This window comes from Danio rerio, chromosome 2 (genome assembly GCF_049306965.1).
Source record: "Danio rerio strain Tuebingen ecotype United States chromosome 2, GRCz12tu, whole genome shotgun sequence".
In the NCBI taxonomy this organism is placed as follows: domain Eukaryota; kingdom Metazoa; phylum Chordata; class Actinopteri; order Cypriniformes; family Danionidae; genus Danio; species Danio rerio.
This window is the reverse complement of record NC_133177.1, coordinates 42,759,306-42,787,203: the sequence shown is the minus strand read 5'-3', so window position 1 is coordinate 42,787,203 and position 27,898 is coordinate 42,759,306. Positions and strand designations below refer to the sequence as shown.

The following is a 27,898-nucleotide window of genomic DNA, read 5'->3' as shown; positions in this document are numbered from 1 at the left end:
TCAGTCAGCGCTTCTGCTTCTGAATCACAGACGCCTTCGACTCCACACGGATCTAGCTCCACAAAAACCGCGTCCCCTGCAGCCACGACCTCGAAATCAGATAGCCGTCTGTGTTGTTTACAAGAACAGAACGGAACAAACTGAAAACAGGTCGGCTGGAGGCAGAAAACAGGCAGCTGCGCACATCGGCAGCCGTTAGCGGACTTGGCTAGCCGCATCGCCGACGCATCTTGCCCGCGAGACGTCGGGCTGAATAACCGTGTGCTTCAGTATTGTCATCCACATAAATAAACCTGAGCCGTGCAACAGAATCGCAGCGGGTTCGGCGGAGCTGTCCGGCTCTTGCTCGCTCTGCAGGCCTGGGTGTGGGTGCGGAGAATGCTAAAGGATGAGTCAGAGGGACACCCTGGTTCATCTGTTTGCTGGAGGGTGAGTAGCAAGACCGATCAAACACTGCTGTCAACCTGACTCCCCATTCATTTACCGTTGAGCTTGATTGCTTTTAAAATCAAATGTAAGACACATTCCTTCTTAAAAAGCAGGACGAACGTTTTAAAGGTCACACTGATGCTCATTCATCAAAGCTGCCTGTAAATAATCCAGCTAACGTTAGCGTCTGTCAGCTTTTCTTCATATACTACGTTACGTATCAGTTTGTGAATGCAAGGTCATGCAACAGATCACCCCTAGTGTTGTTGTGACAGAATCATCTGGAAGTCTCACGACGCCGTTTCTTCTTCTTCAGGAAGTGCTAACGTTATTGCTTTGATGCTTCTTTCACTCATGCGTTTTGCCATGCAGATTTAGAGATTAGAGACAGGAAAAAAGTCGAGGCTAGATGCTTAATTTGAACCTGAAGCAATACCATTTCCTGCAGCAAAATCAGAGGCTTTGTTTGTAGGCCTGTGGTTTCAACTGTCAGCTTGACTGCTGGATGTTTGACACGGATCTCTTTAGTATAGTACAGCTATTTTTGACTCCATTCTCATTCCCGTGGCGTCCCTGGCTGTTCGTTTTCTGTTTGAGGCCTATATAAACATAATTTTGGTTTCAGTTTTTGAATCAAAGGTTAAAACCTCACCATTGTTTATAATCAGGAATGTAGCAGAGATATGAGATGAGTGTATGGTTCTTTAACAAGCTCATATCACTTAAGGTCATTTGATGAATGCGACCCTGAAGGGTGATAAGATGTCTAACAAGAAGCTTAACAGCGGCATATTTTTGTTTGCTCTCTGTGGTCATATTCCTATAGCTATCATACATTCTGTTGCAAAGTATTGGTGGGAGTGTTTTCATAGTAGCTCATTCATACCGTTTCTAGAGCATGACCACTGGACACACACTGGACAGTGATCTGTACAGTAAACAATTTGGTGATGGTGGTTTTGTCATTGAATAGATGATCACTCAACAGTGGAAATAAGTTTCCCCTGTCAGTTCATAGTAAAATGTTTATATATATATATATATATATATATATATATATATATATATATATATATATATATATATATATATATATATATATGTACAGTTGAAGTCAGAATTATTAGCCCCCCTTTTAATTCTATTTTTCAAATAATTGTCAAATGATATTTAACAGAGCAAGGAAATTTTAACCGTATGTGTGATAATATTTTTTTCTTATATGTTTTATTTCGGCTAGAATAAAAGCAGTTTTTTTTTTTTTTTCCCAATACATTTTAAGGTCAAAATTATTAGCCCCTTTAAGCTATTTTGTCTTTTGATAGACTACAGAAAAAAACATTTTTGCAAAATAACTTGCCTAATTACCCTAACCTGCCTAGTTAACCTAATTAACCTAGTTAAGCCTTTAAATGTCTTGTTTATTCAAGCTGTATAGCAGTGTCTTGAAAAATATCTAGTAAAATATTATTTACTGTCATCATGGCAAAGATAAAATAAAGCAGTTATTAGAAATTAGTTATTAAAAATATTGTTTAGAAATGTGTTGAAAAAAAATCTCTTTGTTAAACAGAAATCGGGGACAAAAATAAACATCTTTGCTAATAATTCAGGGTGGCTAATAATTCTGACTTCAACTCTATATATTTTTTAAACCTTTGAAAAAGACTTGAAAGCATCCCTTACAAACTATGCAGCTGTTGCTGTAAATCAGTAGTTGACACTCACTCAACATAAATTTCAGTGTTAAAAATGCATTTTATTTTAATATTTAATTTATCCAAACATTTATGCAGGGAAGACATACTTTTAATATGATTAAATATATGTATTATAATTGGCCACTTTAAAATTCACAATTTAAAATTCTCTATAATTTAACACTTGTATTGTGATAGTTCAAACCTTACCAGCAAGCATGTTTTGTTTTTAAAAGATGTCTAATAGATGTCTTAAAGACATCTAAACATAGTCGTCTTGTCTAAAACAAGGCTAAATTTTAGCCGTTTGTGAAACTCTAACAGACGTCTAAAAATAGGAAAAAACTAGACTAGTCATCAAATAAATACAACACATATAAAGTCTGTCTAATCTGTCTATTTGACATAGATTTTCACTGATAGCCCAAGTTTAGCCTTGTTTTAACCAAGCTGTCTAAGTTTAAATGTCTATTAGACGTCTATCAAATCCAAAGTTGTTTGCTGGGTATTAAAAGGATGGTTCAACTAAAAAGAAAAAAATCAAACACTCCGGTCATTCAAATGAAGGGTTACTTTTTTCCTCAGTAGAATATTAAGCTAAATATTTTAACTTAACTGTGATCCTTCAGGATTCATGTAGTCAAAATTGACCATTTGTTTTTCATTCTTCAACTTTAAACTTTCAATATGCAGAAATGCATAATAATTGACTCCAAAATATATACTGCTCAGTACAAAATATAGACATGTTTTTGTACAGTACACATGTAGATGCACACTTTGTGTCTTTGAACTGCATTGCAAATGATTCAAGACTCACTTGGCCAGTTTGGTCAGATGTCAGTGTCTTTGAAACTGTTTGACTGGACTTGAATACCTGTTGATTTCAGGTCCTGTTTAAGTATGCCTAGTTACTGTAGCCAACAGTTTTGTTGTGTTATTCTTGGCACTTTTAGCACTTTGAACACGACTGTGTAAATCTCAAGTGCAAACTTTTTTTTGGCTTCAGAACTAAACAAATCATTAACTAGGGGACTTCAATTTGGTTATGCGGTCTTGCTTTTTCAGAAGAAAATAAATAAATGTATATCTTTCCTCTTTTTTTTTGAAGTACTTCCCTTTTTTTCAAAAACAAAACTTCTTGTGTAATAGTTTTTTTTTTTTTTTGTTATTAATAATAACATTAAGTGGAATTTTTTTTAAATGCCCATGAGAGTTTTTTAGGAGTGGCAAATGAGTTTTACTGGTGAAGTCGGCATGACCGTTCTGTTCACTGTCCAACAAGAGAGAGAGAGAGAGGGTAAGTGAGTAAACTATAGCAGCAGCAAACCAGAGGGCTCCATATCTGGGACAAAGTTCACAGCTGCTCTCTGTATGTGGGTCGGTCTTTTGAAAGGCAACACACAAAATAGACCTTGAGATATTTAGAAAACAGAAAATCAATTCTGAGGTCAGAGGGTTTAACATGTTGACATCATTCAGAGCTTGCTTTGTTAACTTTCCACACACAATAAAAGCAAGGAATCTGTTTGAGCTTTTTATTAGTTTGAATGATAAGCGTTTTGCTAGACCTTTGACATTTGTAGGTATCATGTTTGTAGTCTGATTTGATTGATAAAGTGGATTAATGAAAAGCCATCAAGATGAAGTATCTGATGTTTGGTTTACACTCTGACAGATAAGTGCTGTTAGGTTATTTTAGTATTGTTGGTTTATGCAGGTTTTCTCCTGGCCTGACCTCAATGCACACTGCATGTTGGACCCTTTTTTCCCCCTGCTACTCCTGCTCTGTACATACACTCACACATACATGCACGCAAATACTTGTTAAACTTGACCCACATACAGATGTTAGACAAGGCTGCATTCACTGTAGATGTCAGCTGGAGGAAAAATCCTTTGACACTTAATGCACACATTTTAATATTAGCAACTTATTTTTTATTCACACATAAGTATTTTGCCTTTTTCGATTATTTTTTTTTATCAAAAAATATTTATTATAGCAAAATATAAAAGTGTTAATCAAAATTAGTTATGTAAATATCGTATGGTTTTATTTTCTTAAAAACCTTAATAGTTCACATTAAAATATTTCAGTAAATTATATACTACTGTCAATTTCTTTTTTCTGAAATCAATCAATTTAATGCTTGGCAAAGCCGTGTTAAATTAAGAATAACAACTGAAATATTTATAAAGTTTGAAATGAAATCAAATTTTAATTTAAATAATGCCATGTCATTGAAGCATTCTGTAAGATTAAACAGTTGCTTGTTTATTTGAACGTTTACTTCTCACATTAGGTTACTGAACTATCCTGCTTTTAACAATACCAGGAGGCTTTTTTTAATGAATTGAACTTTAAGGACATTTTTAACAAAGTGACACCAGGATAATTGTTAAATTTTATCATATATTAACACTAAAAATCGTATTTAATTTATTTAAAAATGCATTTAATTTATGTATTCAATTGTTTTGTCATTTTATATTTATTATAATTGAATTGTTCTAGTCTTGAAAATAGCCTTGGTTGCTGACATGGCATTCAATATAAAATACATTACATTTAGGGATGGGCCGGTATAAGATTCTGACGGTATGATAACCTTGGATAAAAAAATATCACAGTTTTACGGTATCACGGTGCCGTGCTCACTGCTCTAAAATATATTCTTTTTAAATGTCTGGGTAAAAAAAAATTCCCCTTTGAAAACAACATATTATATTTTATGACACATTTGAAATATTTTGAAGTAGTAAACACGTCAGGCTAAATAATAATCGACTTCTGTTTTCTTAATTTGTTTTAAAAGCTCAGATTTCTTTACAATTTAAAACAGCATATTTGGATATTTTTTCTGCTGGAAATACTGTTGTCCTAAACAACGATAAAAAATGCAAACAAAAATTCTTACACGCACCGTAGAAACAGTATTACAGAAAGTTTTGACTGTTTTGAAACCTTGACTTTTCCAAACCATGTTATACCTTAAACGGTTATCGTCCCATGCCTAATTACATTACATCTCGCATTAGGTTCTTTGAAAATGATAATAATAAAATCAATTTTCAAGTCTAATACAGTTGTTTTCATTAAAAATGAATTTGTGTGAATAAATAATTATCCATTACTTCCTGTCTCTAGCTGTGGTGGCACTGTAGGTGCAATACTGACATGTCCTTTGGAAGTGGTGAAGACGAGGCTGCAGTCTTCTTCTGTGACGTTTTACATCTCTGAAGTTCAGCTCAGCACTGTGAATGGGGCCAGCGTGGCCCGTATGGCCCCACCAGGGCCTCTGCACTGTCTCAAGTAAGTACCCCAAATCCAAACATCATATATGAAGCTCTCGGTTATTGTAACCAGTGTTGCAATGTTTCAAAAACAGCATGTGGAAACTGGTAAAAACATTGCATATTTCCGTAAAACATATACTTGTAAAGCACATGTTTAAAGGTTCTTGTTGGTTAACAGGTTTTTTTTTTAGACTTTGAAGTTGCAATGAAAGCTCTTCTCTATTAGTCTCTCATGCTGACAGTAAATTGCAGCCATCTGTAGTGACTATAGAGACAAGACAGTCAGAATGAGGACAGAAAATGGCTAATCTTTACAATGTCAGCTACCACATTCTGCTAACGTGGTTGCTGGACTACTGTAAAGGACGTTCAGAATGTTTTCATATTAATTGTTTCTGTTTTTGGCTATTAGGTCAACAGTAAGAATATTTTTTTATCTTTTACCAACATGCAAGCATTATAGTATTAATCTAAAGCAGTCATAGAGTTGCATTTTAAAGGAATTAATCAATTAATCCTAATCAATTGTCTGTGTTGTCTGTTTAGAATGAGAATAGTGCTAATATTTGAACCAAAGGGCTATAAAATATATATTTTCATTGGACTTCGATTTAAAAATACATCCATGTAAGTTCAGCTGTAATTAATTTTTGCTAATACATTTGTATTATACAAATGCATAATGCATTGCATACTCGTCGTACTAAACATGCTCCTAACCTTAAACATAAGGCAGCACAATAGCAGCAAAAGTGTCACCTAACAGTTTTATGTTTTTTTAAATGGATGTACATGCTATTTAAAGACACTTGATATGAAGTGGGAGTAGACAGTCTTGTACTGCAAAACATATTTAATCAATAATACAAAGTACATTCATTGCCACTTCAAAGTTGTTGTTAACACTTTTTAAAAAGGCCTTGTAGAACAGCCGTTGACATTTACATGGCCATGAAATGAATATATAATGTTTCTACAAACGAAAATCATACATTTTATTGACTGAATATGGCTCTTTTTTTTGGCCCTTTTGTAAGTAGTCTTATTTCTGAGTTCTTTACAAGCCGCATTTGGTATTATTTTGCTAGTCTGGCAAAAATGTTGCAATCCTAGGTTTCTGGGTGTAGTCTTATGTCTTCTCCAGGATTGGAGTCACTTTATTTGGCCTCCGGCAAGCGATGGTATTCGGGCCTATTGTGTTACTCCAGAATCAGAGGGAAAAGGTTTGGAAAGTAGGTCAGAAGAAAATGACTTACATCTGCAGTGTTTTTGAACAAACTTCTGAAAGAGCCATTCTAAAAAAGTCTGAACATGTCCATTTCTGGAGGCAAAACATTGATTTTCACTTAATTTGTATAATGCTACTCTGCAGGAAACAGCCTTTTTTTGTATGTAACCACTGCCATTTGTATAGTTTTGCACTTATGTATACTATTGTCACAGCAAATAGCACTAATTAAAGGACAGCTAAACACTGGTCCTCCAAATTGCCAACTTTGTTTGAGCCTTTGGTTTGTCTCGATAACTTATTGAAAATATTGCAACAAATATTAAGTATTATTTGTTATAATAAAGCACTATATTGATGCATATCTAATGTAACTTTCTCTCTCTGTTTCAGGTTAATACTGGAGAAAGAAGGTCCTCGCTCACTCTTTAGGGGGCTGGGGCCCAACTTGGTGGGAGTGGCTCCATCCAGGTAGGACTTGTATTCAAAACCAAAGTGTGTTTTGGTTTCTGTGATTAGAGGAAATTTCTGTTAGAATTAAAGGTGCAGTAGGTCATCTGCCAAAATGCAAGCCGGTTAGCTTATTTGGACGGCAGGGGATGGAGGAAGGCCGACATTGTTAAAAAATAAACCAATGTGAATATAAAACCAACTTCACCTCAGTAAAGCAGGCTGAAAAGTGAAACTGAAAATAGTCATATCGATCTTTCACTGGGAGATTTCAGTGGCTGAACAACACTTCTGTGCATATAACCTATTCATAACACAACACGATTTACATCTAAAATGAACTCAACTACTGAAATTATACTGATTAAAAAAAACACAAGCCAATAAAATGTCATTTTATTGATGGTAACATAAAATACAGAAAAATATACAGTGGGCAAAATAATTGGGACACTTTTCAGTTTTGTTTTTTTTTCGTTTCGTTTGCGTTTACAATACCCATATAAAAAGTAGAATATCTACAAAGTCGTCATTATTCTTTTTAAATATATTACCATATAACCATATAAACCATTGTGCCAACATAAGGAGATTTGGGTCATTTGCTTTCATAAAAATCAAACTAGGTCTAATTTACTTGAAAATTTACTTCATTTAATTGAAATGAATGCAAAAGGTGTCCAAACTGCATGCGTGACTTTGTTTTTGATTTTGCGCACTGCAGTTAAGTTCTGTCATTTAGTTAGGAAAAACAATCTTTTTTTTAAGCATTTCGGAACATATATCAATATTATTAAAACATAACGTTGCATCTTATTACTGTAATAATCGATTGGCCAATCCCTGATTATACACTTTAGATCAGGTGTGGGCAAACTTGATCCTGGAGGGCCAGTGCCCGGCATAGTTTAGCTCCAACCCTATTCAAACAGACCTCCATATAGAGTTCAAGTGATCTTGAAGACATTGATTAGTTTATTCAGGTGCTTTTGACTAGTGTTGGAACAAAACTCTGCAGGGACAGCGGCCCTCGAGGATCAAGTTTGCCCATCCCTGCTTTAGATACTTTTGATATTTATGAACTCATAACTCGGCTGTAGTTCTATAGCTCTCACCTGATCTGTTCCAAAATTAAACATTTGACTACAGTAATTTGTGTCTGTGGCTCTTGCATTCTCTGCTTTGTTCTAGAGAATTTCCCTTCTAACTGATATGAATCAGTTCATTGACTGCAGTGTCATCATCGTGATTCAGAGCAGCTACTATTATACCCTTATTTACTTAAGCTTCATGTGCATGTCTGTGCAGTCTAATCACATTTTTGTTGGTATGTGGGAGATGGTGTTGCCACTTAAATAACTATTTTAGTGTTGGCATTCTTTTCATGCTGCAGGAGGTGTGTGCGTGCGTGTGTTTCTCCCCATCTGTGCATGTATTTCCCAGCATCCCCTTTATGTCCTCTACTGTCACAGCTGGAATGATTGCCTCGTGACTGTATTACGTAAAGATTAAAATGCACGCATGTAATAATATGGTTTAGTGTGTGCCTATGCTCACGTACTGACTTTTAACTGTTCACATCAGGCTGTAAATTCCTTTATCCAATTTTCAGCATGAGATTATATTTGCAGCATCCTCTTGTGAAGGTCACATTATTTCATTCAGATGAACAAATTGTATCCCTGCACCAAAATGCAGCAGTATTACTAGAACTGGATTGGCAGATGTTTAAACTGGGATCTGATTGGCTGTTAGTCAAATGTGGAAGGATGCTGATTGGTTGTTTTTTTGTTTTTTTTGAAGGGGTGTGAAGAAGCATGTGCTTATGAGCAGCTCATCAGGAAACAAATGGCTGCTTGCCTTGTAGGCAGGTCGCTTAATAAGACCTTAAAATTTACCCTTGTGTGTGTGAGTGAGAGGGAGAGAATTATGTAACCTAGATTAGAGCAAAGAAAAACATAAAACCCTCCCACTGAAGATGGATTAAATCCTACATTGGAAATTTTCATTTAAATAACCCTGGAGATTATTCATTTATTTTAGTCAGCATTTTCAGCATTTGCCCTGTCTAAGGAAATAAATCTGCTAATACAGGACATGTGATCTGATGACATACCACATAACCCACTCTAGCTTTTTCATCACTGCTTTGTTGTTGCAATATATATATATATATATATATATATATATATATATATATATATATATATATATATATATATATATATATATATATATATATATATTAGGGCTGTAACGATACACCAAACCCACGATTCGGTTCGTATCACGATTTTTGACCCACGATTCGATTCGTATCACGATTTTTTATTTTATTTTTTTCGTGTGGGGTGGGAAAAAAAAAGATTTTTAAAACTATTTTTAATTAAATAACATTTGAAAAATCTTTATAAACTAAACATCAAAGAACAATATTAACTATGCAAATTATTAACAATATAAATAGCCATATATAAAATAAATAAATAGCCAAAGCTATATCACTTCTGTTTTCTTTGTAACAAAATACTGTTGAAAAACCAAACTAAACTCCATTGTTTAGATGGTTCAAGCATGTTGAAAATTATTTTTCAATCAAGTTCTCTTACAAAGAAAAAGTAAATTAAATGGCTAGGGATGCTCATTTCGTTAATTTTGCTAACCGACAACCGCCGCTCATTAATCGGTTATTAACGGTTAACTGGTCAGATTACTATTAATTTTATATTAAACAAATTGACGTGTCTATTTTGTGTATGACACATTAAATATTGAATTTTAAAATACTGATTTATTTTTATGTATTAATAGCGGAACAGAAGAACAGATGCATCTTCACGCATCTGCAGTGTTTAGCACAGAAGAGCAGAATAATCTAAATAAAATGAATAAAATAAATAGGACTGCCCTAAATTATTTTCACTTAAATAATTAATTTATATTACAAAACGAAAATACTGACTGATTCTTTTTAATAACCGGCATAGGCTTTTTTTCCAATCATATGTTTTTTTCTTCCGTCAAATAAAAATAGCTGACTTCCTCAAATTGCTCGCTCCACGGAAAATATGCATTTATTTAATGCCCCGCTGTTATTATTATAATCACAAAACCTTTACATTTTAATAGAAATCATTATTTTAAAGATTATGTCCTGATATAGCCTATGCTTTCCTCTCTCTCCCTCGCGGTTCAAGTGCGCGCGCTGCGTGATGAAAAGACGGCAACAACGCGCGCATATGTAGACTTTTTGTAAACAGTTTTGTTGTTTAAATATGATATTGCATTAATCTGCGTACATGCTTTATGCTGTAAAATAAAAAGTAAAGCCTATTTGTTGCGTTTATTACGCAGATCCAGGTCAACATAAGCGCTGGTTTAGTATCAACAGGTCTGTATCAAACAGCAATATTCTTCTTCCATTTTGCTTTTTTGGCAAATGTGTCTGTAGGCACGGGTTATACGTTATCGTCCCGCAAATTAAGTATGCCTTGCAGTTAAACAAGTGGCCGAAAACGAGGCGCACCTTACTGCCTTTATGTTGAGAAGGAAAAAAGAAGAGGCGCGGTCCTCTTATAAACGACTGAATCAGCTGGGTATCGATTGTGCAAAAGTGTTGCTGTCTGTGTTGTTACAATTGTAATATTTAATAATATTGTGATATTCAAGATTTGTATATTCATACAGCTCTGGATAACTTAAAACAACGATTAGACCTTCAGAGCGGTGTGAATGCGTCCTGAAGTAAAGCGAAACGGCAATAAACTCCAGCAAGATAGAGTGATTGTATGCAGAGCCATATACCTTTATCTCTAAATAAAGTATAACTATAGAAACTGTGTTTATTTTAACTGAAAGCTTCGTCGTGTTTTCTGACCTCACGCACCTGTCAGTCAGCACTCTCAAAGGTTCAAACAGAAAGCGCACAGCACGGTTACAGAAAGGTTTGTCTGTTACCTGACATCTGGTGAATGCCCATCCCTCTCTGCGCAGCCACATTAACAGTGTGAGCAAATCATCGTATATGCGCTGAAAATCCGGCCGCTTTGACAGCACTGGCAATGTTTCTGGCGTTGTCTGTTGTCAAGCGGGGTTAAGTTGGTTTTGTTTTTGATATTCTTGACACATTCAGACGGCCCCTTACTAAGAGCTCCGCGCGAGCTCTCCCGGCTAAATATTGCGAGGGCTTAAACGGAGCAGTGCTTGTAATGTCGAACGAAAAAAAGTGTTAATTAGCTCAACTTTTGCAGGCACACGTGACGTTATTGGAATGGTATCACGGGGTGGGTGTGTCGCGATTCTCCCTTATCACACCGCGACACAGGATCGTAGATCTGAGTGTCGCGATTTCGATTTTATATCGTGTATCGTTACAGCCCTAATATATATATTATATGAACAATCAGCCAGTCATTTTTAGAATCGCCTAGCTTTACCAGATGATATTAGATTCAACATGTTACTAATATGATGACACACAGGGGTCAACAATTAGGAATGCCTGATGGCCCGGGGCCAGCATGAGAGATAATTGGGACAGTAGACAGTATTGTTACTGGCCTAATCAAGCCAGTGCTTCCTAGTCACTAAAGTTTAGTTTGCCTGCGACTATTTGTCAATTGCGTACAAATACAGACTTAGATTTGAGAAACAGGTTGTGCTTTTAAGCCTTTCAGTTTTACCTTCTCTGGGATGTCATAACTACCATAGTGCTTTTCGATTTTTCTTATTTGATTGGATGTTGTGAGCACATCATTTTTTCCTGTAACCTGAAAAAAAAAAAAACAGTACAGCGAAGACACAACAACATGGTGGCAAAATAAAATTATAAGGCTAAAAAAAAAAGGTCTGTTTCTAACATCTTTAAAGCAGACATTTACGTGGGTACAACACAATGAAAAAATTCAAGTGATGTTTTGTACAATTTGCCATCAGTTTGACAAGTCCGCTACCTTTTGTAAAACAATTTAGAACTGTAATAAAACACTTGCAAATTTTCCAAACTGCTCTTTTTGTTTGCATAACACTTTGAATGTTGCTCATTATACATGTATTAACATTTTTCAAATATATTAGATTCACAGACATAATTTTTGACACTTTATTTAAAATATGTGTGTAAAATAACTATTCTTTTTTTTTTTTTCTTGGCGGAGCCAGTAAAAATTTTGGGCTAGTAGAAAAAATCATTAGCGTTGAACTCTGAAACATACCATAAATAATAGATTTTTTAAAAGAGAATATCGAAAGAAACAAAGATTTCTTTTCTCCTTTCCAGTAAACACTAATGTATGGAAACTTATCAGCCAGACCCTCAGAACTAGGGCTGCACGATATTGAAAAAATATGACATTGCCCTATTTTATTTTTGTACAAAATACTGTATCTATACTATTTTACCAAATGATTGCATAGTGTGGCACTATTTGAAAAGAAATTATATTCGCACTGTATTTGAAGCTTCACTTCTCGCTATTAGCAAACCATTAACTATAGCTGCGTCCGAAACCGCATACTTCCATACTATATAGTACGCTAAAATCAGTATGCGAGCCGAGTAGTATGTCCGAATTCATAGAATTCAAAAATCAGTATGCGAGAAGTACCCGGATGACTTACTACTTCCGGCGAGATTCTAGAGTGTGCATCCCATGCATGCTGCGCTATCCCATGATGCCCGCTATCCCATGATGCCCCGCGAGCGAATTCATGAATGGGAGTAAAGCGACGCAATTGACGCACGTGACCATGAAAAAATGGCGGATGTAGTACATCCGAATTCTATTCATACTTTTCACATTCATACTGTATAGAACGTACTTTTTTAACGGCCGAGTAGTACCTTTAAATTCAAAGGCAGTACCTACTGAGTAGTAGGCGGTTTCGGACGCAGCCTATGACTTTTGCTTCAATAAACTTCTTATTTGCTTATTATTAATATATATTAATGTATTTTAAGTATTGGGTTAGGGATGTAGAATAATCTCATGCAGAATATGTCATTTAGAAGTACTAATAAGCAGCCAATATCTCAATAACATGCATACTAATAATTAGTTAATAGTGAGAATTGGTCCCAAAAGTGTTACCAAGTAGATAAACACAATAAAGAAAATATAAAAGTGAAAAAAGCAGTGCATACTTTGTGGTTTTGTAAATGTAAAAAATACAAATTCAGGGTCTTTATTGTATATATAGAATGCAATAAAATGTTTCTTTTTTAAACTTTCAACTTGAAAAAGGTCTTGTGCATGAGTACTTAAATCTCTCTCATACTAATTATATTGTATCATTGTATTAATTATACTGCGCTCCATTATGGTTAAACTCTGCAGTAACTCCACAAATCTTGTGTTCTGAACTGTGACTCTTGCTCAAATATAATCCAAACTCAACATTGCATATCTATGTGACTTGACTATTGCAGATGTATACCTTGAGGTTTCAATGCTAAAACAATCTGTTGTGCAGTCCTACTCAGAATCAATTGTTGTTGTTTATTTCTGTTTTGTCCACAGGGCAATATATTTTGCTGCCTACTCCACATCCAAAGAGAAGCTGAACAATGTGTTTGATCCTGACTCTACTCAGGTGCACATGCTGTCCGCTGGTTTAGCAGGTAAGAATTGCTGCTGCATCTTTCATTTAAATGCATTTTTTTTTTTTGACTTAGGTTTGCATTGGCTCTTTCTTTCTTTGGTTGTATTTCACACACTGAACTAAATGATACTCACTCTGTTCACAAACCAGTGATTGCATCATTGGGGTGTTTCTAACCAATGTTTGTCAATCGCTTTTTTTGTTTTTAGCAATGACAGCTTGTTACGATGAAATGTTTTATCCTTGTGACTATCTGATACAAATGGGGGAGTTTAGTCATGGGTATTTGGCTCGTATTTTGGGTTACCTTTCTCAAGGTATGACAGCATCTAGAGCGAAAGCACAATTAAAGACTTTAAGGATCTAAATAGTATCTATCTTAATTGGCATAGATTTCAAACTTGTTTGTTTCAAGCTAGCCATTTTAGTCAAACTATTTAAAAAATACACATTTGTCAGAAAGTATGCTATGCAAAAGAAAACAGAAAATTGAATTTGAAGAGAAATATATACCGTATTTTCTGGAATATCCCTTTTTTATCATCTATATTAGAACTATGCTAAGCTGCTTTGACACAATCTATATTGTAAAAAGTGCTATATAAATAAACATGAATTGAATTGAAATTATACTAATAAAAAAATAAGGCTGTTTTTGTAACCATATTTTAAATGTATAAATCATGTAAATGATGCTATAATTTTAGTTTAAACCTGGAATTTGAGGAGTAAAATTGAATAGTTCCCCTCAATGGATATCACCATTTGTTGTTTACATTTTTTTTTTTGCTTAAAACGGAAGTAATATATTTAATGTTTGCTACTGCCATGTTGCGCCCTCGTACCTTGCTCTCTTTGAGTATTGTTTTTCTTCCATGACCCATAATCCTATCTTAAATACATTTATTTCCAATAATTTTAACTAGAGGTGTGACTCATCACACACTTCAGCACACACATGTGACTCATGGATTAATAACTTTTTTTTTTTTTTACTTGTAGATTAATCCTAAATTTGTAATGATGCAGAGAGGTTACCTCCTGCGTCATAGAAATTGCATGTATGAAAGCATTTTGTCTTCCCTGTAAAATATAATGATGACGAAGAAGTTGTGGTGGTATCTAAATGCTTTCTTGGGTGTTTTCTGGCACTACTTCTTTAGCCTGCATTAAACCATAGAGTGTATAGCTGCACAATTAATCATATAAAAGGCAGGATCTTAATTCAAACACCCATGCAAACTAAATTATAAATAATGCCGAATAAATAATTTGAATATGGTTATTAATCCTTTGCGCTGCATTTAATTGTGTCTGACCAAGAAAGAGATTCAGTCTTTAGTCTTTTCAGGCAGTGTTATAAATGATCAAATAATACAGAAGTACTCTGATAACAGTCTGTATTTCAGATATAAACACTGATGTTTTTGGTAACGATTAAATTCACAGTTTAATGCAACTTGACCATCAAAATGAAAGTTGTAGCAATTACATTGTTTAACCTATAGCTGGCAACAACCAGCCATCAAAAATATCTTGCTGAATAATTCTGCAAATATTATACATCTGGTAATGAAACATGACGTTTATATCAGTGAGTTATTCAAACATTGATTGCATTTAAGACCAAAAATTAAATATGAATATGTGTTGTTGTAGTACAAGATTATAATGTTAAATCGATACTTTTAGCATTATCAGCAACAGTAGAAGATAGTGGGAAAGACAATTTTTCACAGTATTGAATTTGTTTGTTTTAGATGATATTTTTATTAAAATATCATATTCCAAGTTATGTTTGTTTAAACGAAAAGTTGCTTGCAGTACTGTTTTATAATAAATAGAAAAGCAAATAACATTTGTCTTCTCCCTTTTTGTTGATCTGAAAAATCCATGACTTAAAAATTGTAATGTGATTTAAACCATGAGATCTGCGACCCGTTACATCACCAATTTTAGCACTAATTATAGTTTTGTTATCCTAACAACAGAGGACATCATGTCTGACATGATTTCCAGTAAATACGGTAGTAATTTTAAAGAATTGTTATTTAAATAGGCTAATGTTCAAGCATATGCTGGAATGCTTGTTAGCAGTATTCAAAGAAAAAGATCCTCAAAGTTTGGATTGTGCTTTCCTTTCCCAGTTTCTTTTTTTTTTTGTTTTCTTCTACTTTTTGAGGGCTGGAGGACATAAGTCATTACGTGCCAGTGTGCTACTAAACAGTCTGGCTTCACACGCTGTCTGTGCTGTGTGTAGTAGCGGCCGCTAGCAGGGCGCTACGCTAACATGTAGAGTGCCATGCGCGGTGGGCAGCGGTCCTTGCGACTGACACTGCACGGGCGGGATCGGGACGCCTCAGGTAGTCACGTCTCTACTCACCGGTATGATCATGATTCTCCTAATGATAATGATGATTTAATGATGGTTATTTCAATTCTTGTAGCCACTGTAGCTGGTTTGCACTTCTTTTTTTTTTTAACCTCCTTGTTGTCACGCAGTTTTGACACATGGCCCCGTTGCCAGCCTGTAACCCCTGTAAAGGTAAATTCAGTGAAAACCTACATGCATTTCTTTTTTTTATTTTAGTTTTAATCCTCAATGCTAACCTTGTCATTAGATTGCAATATATAGCCTATGCTCCGGACGTTTGTTTGTTTTTTCACAATGTAAACATTCTTAGCATAATCTGTCTGTGCGCAGGAGATAAGAGAAAGAGGGGCCTCGTAGTCGGACAAACCTAGTCTTACAGCACGCATTGGCCCTTGTGTTACAAAAGTAGTTAAATATAGGTCCCCAATGGAAAATTGGCATCCGATTAGGGACAGGCTCATGAAATATGCATTGCGCGTGCGACTCTCTTCTCACTAAAGCATAGGTGACTGCTTTTTCCTCTCTTAATGGGTCTTTGAATCAGCATCGGTTTACAGTTGAGTTCATGCAACCTGATGCATGTCATGTATGGCCCACACACTGCTCATGGTTGTGGTTAGGTTATGACTGAGTCATATAGAGCCAGATAAAGTCACTTCTCTGATGAAATAGCCCTAAAGGCTACAAAAGGCCTCTAAGATTAACAGCTTGTGAGTGTTGAAGAATTAAATGGTGCTTTCATTAGGCCTGTCACGATGTCTATTTTTTTTTGTGGTACAATATATAGCATTAAAATGTATTGAGATAAACAATATTATTGTCATTTTTAGACCATTTTGACACTATATTAGCATCATAATGCACATACACTCTTCCGAAGAACACATAATATTTTATTCTTAAAAATATTTGATTAAATTATAGTAATTTCAACAATTTAATAACTAGGCATTGGAATCAGAATGTGAGATCGCATATCATAACAAATAAATAATAATAATAAACGTTAACAAAAATGTCCAAGGTAAAAAGCGACAGCTCATCAGGCACCCACATAAAAATATACTATAGTAATTTATAGTAAATATTATGGTGGTTTTTTTAACCCATATTGACACTGACACCTCCAGTAGAGATAGAGAGGCTGCGCAATCAGCTGAAATGTGGCTGGAATTTAGTTTTTATGTATGGGCATCGATATATTGCATCACTAAAAATGACTGACGACATGTCCACATTCTATTCGATAAGTCGATCTATTGATTATTGTGACAGGCCTAGCTCTCATCAATATTGTACAATCAATAAACATTTTTATATTTTGTATTTTAGAAGGAAAAAAAACTATTTGATATTTCCTTGACATATTTATATTTTTATATTTAAGATATACTTTAGATATACTTTATATCTTTGAGATGTTTTTTTCTGAAATGTTTATAATAATAAAGTCTGTAAACCTAAAACTGACATTTGACATACAGTGGAATTTGTCATTTGTCAAAAGTCATATTTTGTTTACTATATTTCTGAAATAATCAAAGATCAAGTCCTTTTCTTAAATATCTAAGCCCTTTTGTACATTTTTTTTTGTAATTATTTATAAGTAACTTTATAAGTAACTATATTGTAAAATATATTGTTACCGTGAAATAAACTTTCACATACCGTGAAATAATTAGTTTTACCGCCCAGCCCTAATAATAATAATAACAACAACAACAACAACAATAATAATAATAATAATAATAATAAGCACATATTAAAAATACAGTCACATTTAGAGTTGCATTTTTTTATATATATATATATATATATATATATATATATATATATATATATATATATATATATATATATATTACTTTTGAAATTAAGCTTTAAATAAATATCATTCTCCTAAACTTTAAATTAATCAAAGAATCCAGAAGAAATGTGTATCAAAGTGTATCAAAATGTTTGAGGACAAAATCATTTTTATAACAATATTTGGTAATTGGTTAATTTAGTTCTTCATCTCTACCCAAACAATTATAATTTCCGTAATAATACTAAGCAGTAATAATTTCCAAACCGTGAATCCTACCAGATTACCTTCAAAATTGCACTCCGTGATGATTTTGCCCACAGGAATGACAAGGTTAGCATTTGATTCTTACATGCACTGCCTCTGACCCTCCTTATAGTTACTGTTGATATAAACATTTTGTAGCTGTTTATATGAGCAAACATTTATAAAGCTCACATCACATGATCAAGATAAACAGTGTTACTGCAGCAAGATTCTGTACCGTTACATTTCAATTCAAAACACTGGTCTAATGATGTCCTTTAAAACTCAAAAATCTCTCTGTCTCTCTCTCTGTCTCTCTCTCTGTCTCTCTCTCTGTCTCTCTCTCTGTCTCTCTCTGTCTCTCTCTCTCTGTCTCTCTCTCTGTCTCTCTCTCTGACTCTATCTCTATCTCTATCTCTGTCTCTATCTATCTATCTATCTATCTATCTATCTATCTATCTATCTATCTATCTATCTATCTATCTATCTATCTATCTATCTATCTATCTATCTATCTATCTATCTATCTATCTATCTATCTATCTAAACTATCTTTTCTCTTTCTATCTATAAAAAAGCTAAATGAAAGCACTCTCTTAATTGTTTAAAGGGATAATTCACCCCAAAATTAAAATTCTGTCATTAATTACTCCCCTTTGTCATTTCAAATCTATAAAACTTTAGTCATTTTAAATCTTTATGACGTTAGTTAATCTTTGAAACATAGATTAAGTATTTTTAGAGAAATCCAAGAGCTTTCGGACCCTCTATATACAGCGAGACTGATCAGATGTGTCATCAGTAGTTTTATCTGTATTTTTAATTTTATTTGTGTGCCCAAAAAAACAAAACAAAATTTTAATTCAAGTCCGCGCCAATGGCCTAGTGGTTAAGTACATGACAAATAACACTGCACCCGAGTTCGATTCCTGGCTTAAGGTCCTTTGTTCATCTTTCCAATGATTTCCTGGATGCGGTTGTTCTCAGGTTGCTAGGCGACCATCAACCGTTTTCTCAGAGGATGACAAGCCGACAAAACGTTGTCACTCTGATACAAGTTTTATTTATGGAAAAAGTACAAAGCACTGCAGTTGTTGCAGTATGTTGGTCTGAGATAATTAGTCTAAATTTCTATATTCCATACATGCTGAAGCTGATCGGTCAGTTCTTGTCACATGACTCGCGATATGCTCCTGGCATTCATTCAACTAGGTGCGTCTAGAAGACGCAAATGCGTCTCGCCGCTTGTGCACGCAAGCCGCACACCTCCACTGGAACGAACGAACTTGTGCGAACTCTAGAGAAGACGTGATATGCGAACAGCCCCTAAACGTCTGTTTCTTACTCATTTTGCTGCTTGTGGGTTAAATTTGGGTGCTCATTTGACTGAGATGTAACCGAGAGATTATGGTCATTTTTCAAAGTAAAAGACTTTTCAAAATAAAAGATTGTTCAGACTCATTAATGATAATAATTATTAATGATTTCTTGTGTGGCCTGCTACCAATTGAACCACGGCCCGGTACCGGTTCCCGGCCCGGTGGTTGAGGACCACTGCTCTACACTGTTCTATCCAATAAAGGTTAAAAATATATATTTAAAAAATTAACTCTACAGTTTCTTCTCTTCAGCGACAACTCGGGACACTCAGAAGAGAGGGAACTGTTGAATAAAGCCATTATTTTATTTATTTATTTTTCTGCTCACAAAAGTATTCCTGTAGCTTCATAAAATTTTGATCAAATCTGTAATGACACATGGACTGTTTTAACAGTTTTAGTATTTTGTACCTTTCTGGGCTTTGAATATTTCATGACCCTTGGTGTCTATATAGGGAAAGAGCTCCTGGATTTCATCTAAAATGTTTTGAATTCTGAAAATGAGGACTTATTGTTTTGAACTGACACAAAAATGAATAATTAATTACAGAATTTGAATTTTTGGGTGAATGACACTTTAAATGAAGAAATGGTCATTATTTGTTGTAATTGGTGGGTGGGGCTGGGTTGGGTGGTGGTTGTGGTTTATTGACGTGTTCCACTCCCTCATGGGTTTGACTTGACTCTGAGGGGCATGTGGACTCCTGCTTGTGATTTTGGTACAGAAAAGCCTGTGTCTATTTTAGGCCTTTACTGTAGCTTTCACCCTGCGTGAGGGTCTGTGAGCCAGCCTGCTCTGCCCCCCATATCTGCAGGCTTCGTCCTGCAGCTGTGAGGAGAGGAGCTTTGCCCCTCCCCTGTGAGTACTCGTCAGAGACACACTCTCTCTCTCTTACTCTCTTGTACCGATCTGTCATCCCCCCTCCCACTTCACCAGTCAGTTGCCTTAGGACTCTTATCCTCTCTAGAGCTTCTACTCTAGCTCAATAGACTTATTTTGGTTTGTTTAACTTAAGAAAACACTGATGTTTTATACTGTACTGTTAGAAACACACACAAATACCTTCATCTCCAATTGCCATTGTCTTATGCTCTCTTTCGTGTTTTGCTGGGGCATATTTTGTGCACCGAGCACAGGCTTTTATATTGCTCTAGTCCAATAGATAAAATGTTCACACCGATGTCTGGCTGAAGGCTGTTAATACAATGCAAGCACTCTTAAATCTATTAAAATGCACCTAACATTAATTTGCATACACATACCTTAATATTCGGATGCTGTTGTGCTAATCTCATTCACTAATGTTTTGTCGTCTTGCCACAATAGTACCCGCACAGCATGCTTTCAGCTTTATCACAGCAGTGGTATAATTCAGCGCCCATGCTGTGAGAAAAATAATAATAATAATAATTTTCCTAACATGAAGTTTGTTTGCAGTTATGTAACTAAATAATGGTGCTTAAGACTCTCTACTTTCAAGATGTTTACCTCATTTAAACTTCACTTGATCTGTAAAATGCTGTTGAGGATAGGGCTAGATGTTCAAGAAGTAAAGCTATATTGGTTTTAGAGACCTGTTATAGACGATAAACCGCTTAATTCTTTAGCTTAAAGGGCTTAATTACTGCTGTGGCCACTCTTTAAGATGTGCTTATGGCTTTCTTGTTCATCAAGTAAGTGTCTGATTTCCTGAGATCAGAAGCTGGGCATTCCTGAAGAGAACATGTAGTTCGTATCACGCTGTTGTTTGAGATTTCATTTCATATAAAACATATAACCAGCCATAAGCATATTTTAGGGACGTCCACAGCACTTCTCTTAAAAGTTGAGTTTCTTTAGGGACAATTTGTCTGTTCTAGAGCCATTAGATCTGCTGAATGTTCTGTGCTCTGAGTTACTTAGACAGTATCACTTCTAAGCCTGATCTAGATCATCTCTTTTTCCCAGGGTTCACTGCCATTACAGCAACCAACCCGATCTGGCTTATAAAGACCCGATTGCAGCTTGATGCCAGGTGAGTAATACTATTGGGTATATACAATACTGTTCAAAGGTTTGGCTTTAGAAAGATATTTTACACTTTTGAAGCTGACCTAGGCCACATTTTAATCGAAAATACCTCAAGTAATAAATGAATAAACAAATAAAACAAATAAAAAAATAGAAAATTTCTATCTGAATAGTTTTTAAAATCTAATTTATTTATATTTGGCAAAACTGACTTATACATTTATGACAGCATGCATTTGATGCATTTTTGATTTTTAGTACAGATGCATATATATATATACTGCCCAAAAACTTTAAGTCATAGTTAATTTTCTTTTCTTTCAAAGGAAATTGTTTCAATTTTTTTGAGTAAAAACATCAGTCAGCATTGCATCGAGAGAGGAAGCAGTTGTCATTTACCACATCAAGATTTAAAACAAAAAGAAGTGATCAGAAAATATGTATCTAAAAATAATAGTAAAACAAATCTTACTAATATCTATACTATACTTACTAATATCATTCAATCAATCAATCAATCAATCAATCAATCAATCAATCAATCAATCAACATATTTTATTAGTATATGCTTTTATTCTTTGGACTTAAGAAATAAGAAAAGAAATAAGAAAAGTTGAAGTTCTAAACGGTGGAAAATTACATGTTTTGTAAATAATCTAATGTGTGTTTTTATATAACACATAAGTATTGTGTATGGCCATACACTCAACAGTATAGTGACAGCCCCTGCTTGTCTCACTAACACCACTTCCAACAGCAACCTAGTTTTCCCATGTGGCCTCCCATCCAGGTAGTGACCAGGCTCAGCCCTCCTTAGCTTCAGTGAGTAACCGGTCTTGGACTGCAGAGTGATATGGCTGTTTTGTTAGTAATGTTGCAGTAAACTGTTTATTGTAATATTTTTTTATATTAACAATCCTTTTAAAATTCATATTTTTTTAATAACTCTGTAATTAGTACATTATATTATAAAAAAAAGTATATTTTTGTTTGTGAATGCTGTCAATTAAAGTTCTTGGAAAGAAAATCGGAATCAGCAAAAATGGGTATCATTTGCTCACACTTACCAAAAAATCTGACATCTTAATACAACAACATTGCTCCTTTGCGATTGCAAAAAAATTAGCAATCTTAACTTTTTGTTAAAGCATGTTACGTATTAAAAATGCAATTTGAGGGTATGTTTTCATGATGATGATGTAGTTAATAATTATAATAATAATAATAATAAATTTTATTTATAATTTGCTTTTCTAAAACCCAAATCGCTTACAAGAAAGTAAAACAACAAAGCACAGTATAACAATAAAAAAAATACAATAAAAAACACAGTAAGAATAAAGAGATATCACAAATTAAAAACAGTCCTAAAAAGATGAGTTTTAAGTAGCTTCTTAAAACAGTCCAAGGAACCAGCATTCCTAATGTTTGTGGGAAGAGCATTTCACAGTTTGGGTGCACGGAAAGAGAATGCCCTACCTCCAATGGTGCCGAGTTTGCAGCAAGGCTGAAACAGCGTAGGACACGAGGCAGAGTGTAGACAGCGAGAGGCAGAGGAAATGGATATCAAGTCACAAATGTAACCTGGAGCAGAACCATAAACCACTTTATATGTTAAAATTAATGTCTTAAAATAAATACGTGACTTGTAACATAAGTCTTGGAAACATTTGTTATTGTTTTCCATAACTTGCAGTCCCCAAAATGCTGCAATGTAAATGAACAACCAAACTATGTATGAAGTATTTTTTTCCTTTTTAGAGGTCATCAAAAAAGGCAATAATATAGCCTGATTTGAAATGTGTTTGTGTTGTGTAGGAACCGAGGAGAACGGCGCATGAGTGCGTTTGAGTGCGTCCGGCGTGTCTATCAGTCAGATGGCTTACGGGGATTCTACAGGGGCATGTCTGCTTCTTATGCTGGTATATCAGAGACTGTCATCCACTTTGTCATCTATGAAAGCATTAAACGCAAACTCATTGAGCACAAGGCCAACTCTAACATGGACGACGAAGATGAATCTGTAAAAGACGCTTCAGACTTTGTTGGTATGATGCTGGCTGCTGCCACTTCCAAGACTTGTGCCACATCAATCGCTTATCCTCACGGTGAGTGCTACTCTTTATTTATTTATTTTTTTCCCTTAATAAATTACTTTGATTTGTTTAATTAAATGATATCAGTTTAACAAAGCAGGCTACTCCAAATTTGATCTTTACTAAGAAACTCCTTCATTTCAGCAGTATTTAACAGCAGGTTAAAAATAAAATTCATCTTTTTGGTATAAAAGTGAGTTATAAACTAAATTATATTGAGCAATAAAACCAAAACTAAAAGCCTATAGGCATGGGCCAGTATAAGTTTCTAACGGTACGATAACCTTGGGCAAAAAGATTACGGTTTTACAGTTTACTACTTTACAATAAGTTATTTTTGGTTATTAATCCATGTGTCCCGTGCGTTCTAAACTGTGGGTTGTGATCCGTACAGATCAACCGTGATCCGTTACACACCTATAATATAAAATATTGTAATATTTATGGCTAGCTAAGCAAATTTCAGAGGTAAATTACATTACATTACAATTTATAAATTTGTATTAAGTATTTTTTATGTGTTCTCTATTTTATCATTATAAAAATTATATAATTACAATAAATGCATATATTTGTATAATTTAGAAATGAAAGGGTAACATAAATGAAGTGAATGCCTTGTAGTGGTACTGTATGAAGATTTTATTAGATTTTTTTTTTTTTCCTGACAAGTAACGCTTTGGTCTTTTTCTCTTTTCTCTCCCCCTTCTTTCTCCAATGACAGAGGTTATTCGTACCAGACTACGAGAGGAGGGCAGCAAGTATCGTTCGTTCTTCCAAACTCTAAACATGGTGTTCCGGGAGGAGGGTTACAGAGCACTGTACCGGGGCCTCACCACTCACCTAGTCCGACAGATCCCTAACACTGCTATAATGATGTGCACCTATGAGCTGGTGGTCTACCTGCTCAATGGTTAACACATGGAGAGAGACCAGGAAAGAGAGAGGGAGACAGACAGAGAGATGAACAAGGTGAGAAAGCGAAAGCTAGATGGAAACCGAGAGAGATTGTCGCAGGCTTAGACCAAAGGAAGTAGAACAAATCCAAGAAACGCACGGTTAACCTAGACCCCCTCAAAAGGGTCTGCTAGTTTCCGAGAACGAGAGGGATTTGAGTCTGGACAGCATTTCAAAAAAAGAAACAGACAAGTGGTTTGTTCGTTTCGAAATGTTTTCTGAGAAGGACAATCAGAGAGGGGAATGCTTGAAGAAAAACACAAACCTGGCAGAAGAAATAACAAAAAAAAAAGCCATTTCAAAAATAGTTTTTGTCTGAGCCATTGCTTTATAAAAAGAAAAAGAAAAAAAACGAGCCTGTTGGGATCCGAAGTGACTTTGTAGGAAAGAAAATATATAAATGATAAAACAGCACACAATGGTGTTTTTCAGATGTGGCACAGTTAAGGGTGTTTTTCTTTTCTTTTTTCGATCTCACCATTTCATAAACATGGCATTTTTTGCCTTTCCAGCATTGGTTGTTTCAAGCATTCTCCTCTAGAGGTCACCTTCCACTCTTTCCAAACCTGCAGATGGTTGTCCACGCACAATTGTCCATTTGCTGTCGTTGAATTGATGGTCACGTGACCCGTGGCCCCTCATGTGCTTCAAACTGAAGTGTTTCTTCGTTAGGTTCATGTTATGTTTAACCATACTTATTATTTTTTTTTGTGTGTGTGCGTTTTTGATGATCATACCGTTGTCCTAATATCAGTATAGTATATATTCGGGTTGCTATTTTAGAATTGGGAGATGTTGTCCTGCTTGCATCACTGGGCCTTTTTTTTTTTTTTTACTAAGATGGTGGAGCGTTCTCGAATTTATCACCACAGTTCATTGCTGCAAAAGCCTATACTTGAATCCCAGGTGTCGGCGAGAGCCAGAGATGTATTTACCGATTGCTAAATGGTAGTGGCTAGTGCTAACTCTGAGCATGTTGCCTACAAACAACATGCCACTTTGTGGCGATATTATTCGTCAAAAGGCAATAGTCAATTTTTTTCCACTTAAGAGTGGGAATACAAGCCGCAGGGTTATGTCCCGCTCTCTGGATTCCTCTAACAGTGGCTTCTGACTGACCGTATATGCACTTTGTGGCCTGTTTAGGCTTGCGCAAACCTTTTTTTATTTTGTTTTTCAGTTTGGGACAATTTTAATCTTCTATTGTAAAACATAGTGTTACTATGTAAGCAAGACAGTGTTTTGCTGAACAGTTCCCTTTGGAAATTCTTGTACAGTTCAGTGTACTAAACTTTTAGTGAAGGATATTCTCGTATGTGTATATACTGTATGTATGCATATCAAATATCCAGTGTTCATAACTTAAGTCCACTGATTATGCAGTAGTATTATTTGAATGACTGCATTTGTTTGTGTGTTTGATAGCTTTATCTCAGAAGGATGTAATTTTTTTTCTTTATTTTTTTTTTCTTTAATTTTTTATATATATTTTTGATCATTTTGTTTTATCACTCCTCATTCTGGCCCTTGACTCATTGCTTGACATGGAGTAAGCCCACCCACCCTTTAAACTCTTCCAAAATGTTTTCATCTAATTGTTTGTTTACATTAATGTTGTCTGTATGTTCACACCCTCAATTGAAGGATCTCAAACTGTTAATATTATCATTTTTTTACAATTCCGTTTCCTATACATTGGCTTAAAGTGTTAGTTCATTCCAAAATGAAACGTTTGTCATTATCTACTCGCCTTTCTATCATTCCAAACTCCTGCGAATTTTGTTCGTCTTTTGAACAAAAATTAAGATTTTTTTCATAGCTAAAAGAGATTGCTTGTCCTTTAAAAAAAGTGTAATGATCAGGAATTCTAATGCCTCAAAAGTTCTTAAAGGGATGCAAATTATAAGATTATAAATTGAGTGGTTCAGGTCATCTGAAGAGACATGTTTGATGTCAATCAACAAATTTATTCATTAGTCTTTTTTTATCTAACGTATAAACATTGATCAGCAAACAGAAGCTCAATCACACCTGCTTGACCTGTAACAACAAATGTCATTGGTTGTTGCGCATCAAGCAAGCAAACTTTGTTTCTGTGCTAAATACATTGCTATCCAGTCTTTATTCGGATTGACATTTCTTCTTCTTTTTCTTCTTCTTCTACTTCGTATTTATTATAATAATACTAATAATAATAAATATCTTGATTTGATGTCTTTATTCATTTGAAGATGATTAAATTAGGTGAGTTTGGAATGACGGAAGAGCAAATGACAGAATATTGGAGTAAAATAATAGTTTAAAATGATAATATGAGCCTATTATATAAAGCCTCATGCTGATAGATCCCATGCAAAGTCTTTAGTGGTCCTGTAACATTTTTAATAGTATCAGTATTTTTTCTAGGAGCAAAAAATAAAACAAAAGACATGGTTTTGTTAGCTTCCATCATTCATACGCGAAAGTGATGTGCATTTTGGCATTGTGTTTTCATACATACGTTTTTTCTGTCCAGTTTGAGTGCATTTGGAATCCTCAGTATCTGTAATGCTGCAGATTACGCTCTGAAACACTGTAATGCTCATCAACACACTTTATATTTCATTACTGATGATTATACACACAACATCAAATGTTATGCAATTAGAGCCGGACTCATAGCTAACATGATTTCGGTCAGCAAATATTGCTCTAATTATTGAACAGAAATCATTTTTGTTTTCAGAAAACTATTTAATATCCTTAAAAAAGTGTTGTTGATGGATGAGTAAAGTGAGTGCATAGATACTCGTGTTTAGTTTTAAGAAGTAATGCCCTGTTAAAAAAAAAGTGATCTCTTGCAGATGTGAATGACTGACGCTCTTAAGTTTGCTGTCAACATATGCACTTGTAACTTCACAGTCTCACAGAGACTTTAATGGCATTATGAAGATACTCAAGAACAAAAGGCATTTTCAGAAAGCGATGTTGGAACATTCAGACAGACTTGAGCATTCAGTTAACTGAGCCTAACTGTTTGACAGAAGTATTGAACATGACGGATTAATCATTTCAGAATCTTCATTTCAAGTTCAGTGGCATATTCGGCAGTTTTCATGTGTAGTTGTCTGTACTGCGCAGTCTAACATGACCAACACTAACATTTTTTTGTTTGTCAACACCTGTTATTTTCTTTCTGTTTTTGACTTTTTTTTTTGTTTTGTTTTGTTTTATTATTATTATTATTTTTTTTTTTTTTAGTAAATGTGGCCTATTTTTGCTGGTTATGTGATCATACCTCTTTTTGTACAAACTGTCAATAAAAAACTATGAAAAACCCA

The 27,898-nt window shown here is 34.7% G+C and overlaps 1 protein-coding gene and 1 long non-coding RNA gene across 6 annotated transcripts; one reads left to right on the top strand and one right to left on the bottom strand.

The window, feature by feature from the left end:
* On the top strand, window positions 1–27,898 carry slc25a36a (solute carrier family 25 member 36a). Of its 5 annotated transcripts, none has more exons than XM_068223778.2 (7): window positions 1–429; window positions 5,281–6,661; window positions 7,051–7,128; window positions 13,626–13,726; window positions 21,462–21,528; window positions 23,344–23,633; window positions 24,346–27,898. In XM_068223778.2, exons 2-7 carry the CDS (start codon window positions 6,561–6,563, stop codon window positions 24,537–24,539), a joined length of 831 nt encoding a protein of 276 aa, XP_068079879.1. In that variant the 5' UTR covers window positions 1–429; window positions 5,281–6,560; the 3' UTR covers window positions 24,540–27,898.
* LOC141378649 (uncharacterized) lies at window positions 19,812–22,495 on the bottom strand. The gene is made up of 2 exons (XR_012393545.1): window positions 21,942–22,495; window positions 19,812–21,804 (listed from the first exon to the last, which is right to left on the bottom strand). It is a non-coding gene; the product is annotated as an uncharacterized lncRNA (long non-coding RNA).

Coding starts and splice junctions, on each gene's coding strand:
- slc25a36a (XM_068223778.2), top strand. CDS start 6,561: ATGTCTTCTCCAGGATTGGAGTCACTTTATTTGGCCTCCGGCAAGCGA. Junction 13,727..21,461: donor GCTGTCCGCTGGTTTAGCAG/GTAAGAATTGCT, acceptor TCTTTTTCCCAG/GGTTCACTGCCATTACAGCA. Junction 23,634..24,345: donor ATCAATCGCTTATCCTCACG/GTGAGTGCTACT, acceptor CTCCAATGACAG/AGGTTATTCGTACCAGACTA.